The sequence below is a fragment of the Trachemys scripta genome, chromosome 14 (assembly GCF_013100865.1).
Source record: "Trachemys scripta elegans isolate TJP31775 chromosome 14, CAS_Tse_1.0, whole genome shotgun sequence".
Classification (NCBI taxonomy): domain Eukaryota; kingdom Metazoa; phylum Chordata; order Testudines; family Emydidae; genus Trachemys; species Trachemys scripta.
This window is the reverse complement of record NC_048311.1, coordinates 24,895,099-24,899,648: the sequence shown is the minus strand read 5'-3', so window position 1 is coordinate 24,899,648 and position 4,550 is coordinate 24,895,099. Positions and strand designations below refer to the sequence as shown.

Below are 4,550 nucleotides of genomic sequence, written 5' to 3'. Positions count from 1 at the left end.
TGTTCCATTCTATATGCATCCGAAGAAGTGGGCTGTAGTCCACGAAAGCTTATGCTCTAATAAATTTGTTAGTCTCTAAGGTGCCACAAGTACTCCTGTTCTTCTACTTGTCAGATATGTTAAACATGCGCATGCCCCTTAATGCTTCGTCCACCACTGCAGAGAACATGCTGATGAGGCTCATTAAAAAAATAATGTGTTAATTACATTTGTGACTGAACTCCTTGGGGGAGAATTGTATATCCCCTGCTCTATTTTACCTGCATTCTGCCACAGATTTCATGTTATAGCAGTCTCAGATGATGACCCAGCACATGTTGTTCATTTTAAGAACACTTTCACTGCAGATTTCAGTGCAAAGAAGGTACCAATGTGAGATTTCTAAAGACAGCTACGGCACTCGACCCAAGGTTTAAGAATCTGAAGTGCCTTCCAAAATCTGAGAGGGATGAGGTGTGAAGCATGGTTTCAGACGTCTTAAGAGAGCAACGCTCCAATGCAGAAACTTCAAAACCCAAACCACCACCAAAGAAAATCAACCTTCTGCGGGTGGCATCTCACTCAGATAATAAAAATGAACATCTGTCGGTCCTCACTGCTTTGGACTGTTATTGAGTCATCAGCATGGATGCATGTACTATGGATTGGTGGCTGAAGCATAAAGGGACATATGAATCTTTAGCGCATCTGGCACCTAATATCTTGTGATACTGGATACAACAGTGCCTTAAGAACGCCTTTTCTCACTTTCAGGTGACATTATAAACAGGAAGCGGGCAGCATTATCTCCTGCAAATGTAAACAAACTTGTTTGAGTGATTGGCTGAACAAGAAGTAGGACTCAGTGGACTTGCAGGCTCTAAAATTTTACATTGTTTTATTTTTGAATGCAGTTTGGGTTTTTTTTTATGTAATTCTATATTTGTAAGTTCAACTTTCATCATAAAGAGACTGCACTACAGTACTTGTATTAGGTGAACTGAAAAAAATACTATTTCTTTTGTTTTTTTACAGTGCAAACACTTGTAAGCAAAAATAAATATAAAGTGAGCACTGTACTCTTTGTATTCTGTGTTGTAATTGAAATAAAAATATTTGAAAATGTAGAAAACATTCTCAAATATTTAAATAAATGGTATTCTATTATTGTTTAACAGTGCGGTTAATCATGCGATTAATCTTTTTAATCGTGCAATTAATCATGATTATTTTTTTAATCGCTTGACAGTCCTCATTGTTATTATTGGCCCTGCCAATGACTTGCTTCATGTTGGACTTCTCTATGTTGCCAGTGTCAATCACGCAGTCAGAAATAATTATTTACTTTTTTCATTTGTTTGCGTGTCTCATTTGAGAACCTCTAGGGAAGGTCTTATAGACGATTACCTGGTCTGACTGGGCTCTGCATGCAATTTTGAGACACCATGCCCGGATGGATTGATGTAGATGCCCTGCTGCTGAGGTCCATGACAGAGGGTGCTGCTGAGGTAGCTTGCTGGAGATTTGGCTGGTGTGGACTGTGGTCATGTTGGGCTGGGCTGGGAGGAATTCCATTTTCCGAGAGGAATTCTTCCAGGTCCATGTATTCCAACTGGAAAGTGTCTCCATCATATGGCAGCGTCTTGTCCCATAACGTTGGCCCCAAGAAAGCTGACTGGGGGACTGATGCGCTGGTGCTGTCATCATCTAGCTTCTTTTCTTTGTCTTTTTCTTTACCAAATGCTTATAAAAAACACAATAAAGATGTTAAGTGCTGAGTAGTTAAAAATTATTATTTTCAAGAAGATATTTTCCACTTTCTCCTATTGTAAGAACCTATATCTCATCACATACATAAATCCTTTGATTCTTTTCATCTGGCACAGAATTAAAAGGTCGAACCAAATGACCATGAACTGAATGTAGGCATATTTTCATCGGTTCTATTTTTAGTTAACAATTCAGCAGCATTCAGTATGGCTTTAAATAAATGCTCACAGATTTCTTGAGAGTGTTTGTACTAATTGACAAAGCAAGTTAGATGGCAGATGTTGCCAGGTATTTTATTGTGTTTTAAAGGAACAGTTTTCATCTAAACCCCCCAAGTACCTTAGCATTATTAAATAAAAGGGCCCAATCCTGGAGTCCTTAAACAATAAATCAGCCATTGACCTTAAGTTGTTTTGCTTGCTTTGAGGTGGCAGAATTGGGCCCATAGTAAGTAATAACACAGTATATCTGTTGTCTGTAGAATTAAAAATAATGTTAAGCTACTTAATTTTCTGCTGTATATGTTTACAATAATGATTAAAATATTTTGGGATAAATACACTCAGGAGATGTAAAAAACAGGTAAATAAATTAAGAAAAATGCCCAGACTAAAATATTAAGAATCCACTAATTGTAAAACAACATAACAAAGTGCCCTTATCACTCTTACTTAGGAAAATGCTTTAAACGCCTATTAAAAATTAACAAGACACAATTATACCATGCATTTTAAGAAGATTTAGCCCCTTGATTTGCTAGAGTCTAAATTATTATAGTTTTTTTCCTAGTTATATTACCATTATGAACAGAATCCACAGATGTTGCAAGAAGTGTGTATGTTTTCTAAGTAACACACATTTTTGTAATAAAAACACACTTGATAAAATCCTATTATGATTGAATTATCTTATTATCCCCCACAAGTACAAGTTGCAACTTTTCAGCTTTAAAATTCTTATTAGTTACCATTCACCCAAATACATTTTACACATGTTCATTAAAAAAAAGGGTGCAAAGTCAGGCAGTAAAATTGCCACAAAACCAAAAAATAAATTAAAAAAATGCTCAAACTTCAGTCACCCAGAATATATACTCATTTCTGGAAGGAAATTTTGAAGCTGTGCTGTCCGCTCCTTCCTAATAAGTCCGTCTTCATTCAGTACAGATGAAATGTATTTATTTTCTGAAGACATGCCGTTCAGTGCCCATCGCCTAACTAGAAAGTGATTGCTATGCATTGATTCAAAAGAAAGACAGTTGTCTTTCATTACTTATTGATCATGTTTATCATTCGTATCATACTGTCTTTATCTCAAGAATAAAAAGTATTCGAATCTTGCAAAAGCTAAATTTTCCTGGGGTTCACAGCTGAACGGTAGGCAGGTTATATTTGCTTTTCTAACTCTGCAGAACTCCCAAGGGAAATTTATTGAACAGCTGAAAGAGTGGAATTCTGCACTGGAAACGCAGCAGTTTGGCACTAGCATCCTGACATGCATGCACTTGGGACTAGGGTGACCAGGTGTCCTGATTCTATAGGGACAGTCCCGATTTTAGGGGTCTTTTTCTTATATAGGCTCTTATTACCCCCCCATCCCGATTTTTCACACTTGCTGTCTGGCCACCCTACTTGGGACTAACGCGTTACACTATTGCGTTGCCTTTCACATTCATTCGCCTCGCACCTCCCCCCAAAAAATCATATAGAAGCAACTTTCTACGCCTCACCGTCTTCGTGATTTAGCGGCAGCTTGAGAGGGTTTTCCAGCAGGGATTTCAGCACCCCGTAAGTCGGAGGTAGGAAAGTGGGGTTCAAAGGGAGAGGTCGAGCCATTTTCTCTCTCGCTTAAAATAAAATAATAATAATAATAATAATAATAATAAAAAAAACCCAAGCTCTAGAAATCCTCAGCGGAGCTGGAGCTGGGGAGAGGTGTCACAGCTCGTTCGCTCAGTCCTGGCCGGAGCTACCCCAGCCTCGGCTGCGCTGGCCCCTTTCCCAACACACCGACCCAAGCCCCACAACAAAACAGGCAGCTGATGCCTCCGCTCCGCCCCGCCCCGCTCTGCTCAGTCGCGCGGCCATGTGCAGACCCTGACGTCCAAGCCCCGCCCCCGGACAGGCCTGCGGGGGGGAGGAGCTGCCGGCTCAGTCCCCACGGCTACTGTGACCATGAAACTGCGTTTCCGCTCGGCCCCGCGGTGCATGGTCCACGCGTGTGCGCGCGCCAGCGGGGGCTGACTCTGCTAGGAGTCGACCCGTTCTGCTCTGGGGGCCGCCAGGAGTCAATTCCCCGCTTGCCGGGGCTGCAGACGCGAGAGCGCCATGGGGCAGCAACAATGTTGCCTCCTAGGGTGACCAGACAGCAACTGTGACAAATCAGGACAGGGGTAGGGGGGTATTAGGCTTCTATATAAGCAAAAGCCTCAACGATCAGGACTGTCCCTATAAAATCGGGACATCTGGGCACCCTGTTGCCTCCAGACCCCACCATCTATGTATTACTTTGTGACTCTCGCCATTGATCCCAGGCCTGCCTTGGGGGGTTTCAAGCGGGGCTCAGTTAGTTTCCGCAGTAACCAGGAGTGACTATCCTGCTGCACCAGAGCAGCACCTGGAACAAAAAAAAAAAAAAAAAACTTTCATGCACACACAGAAGCTTAAATGCAAATATCAACATTGCAATGGGACTAATCAGACAAGGGTGAGAGGATTATTTAGGTTCCTAGCCGATGAGGTGTTGACACCCTCCTTCCCCAAGCTTCCACTGCACTTAAGGAGAAAAATATATAGTATTGT

General features: G+C 41.4%; 1 protein-coding gene across 2 annotated transcripts in view; it reads right to left on the bottom strand.

Annotated features, from left to right (window-relative positions):
- Positions 1-3,780, bottom strand: part of HLF (HLF transcription factor, PAR bZIP family member) — a 47,766-nt gene extending 43,986 nt beyond the window's left edge. Inside the window, exons 1-2 of one of the 2 annotated variants that reach the window (XM_034789926.1) lie at positions 3,479-3,780; positions 1,387-1,722 (exon numbers count right to left, since the gene is read on the bottom strand). In XM_034789926.1, coding sequence (XP_034645817.1) covers positions 1,387-1,722; positions 3,479-3,584 — 442 coding nt within the window. In that variant the 5' untranslated portion in view covers positions 3,585-3,780. The remainder of the gene's footprint in view (positions 1-1,386; positions 1,723-3,478) is intronic. The other variant, XM_034789927.1, reaches the window with a different exon arrangement.
- Between the last annotated feature and the right edge of the window lie 770 nt (positions 3,781-4,550).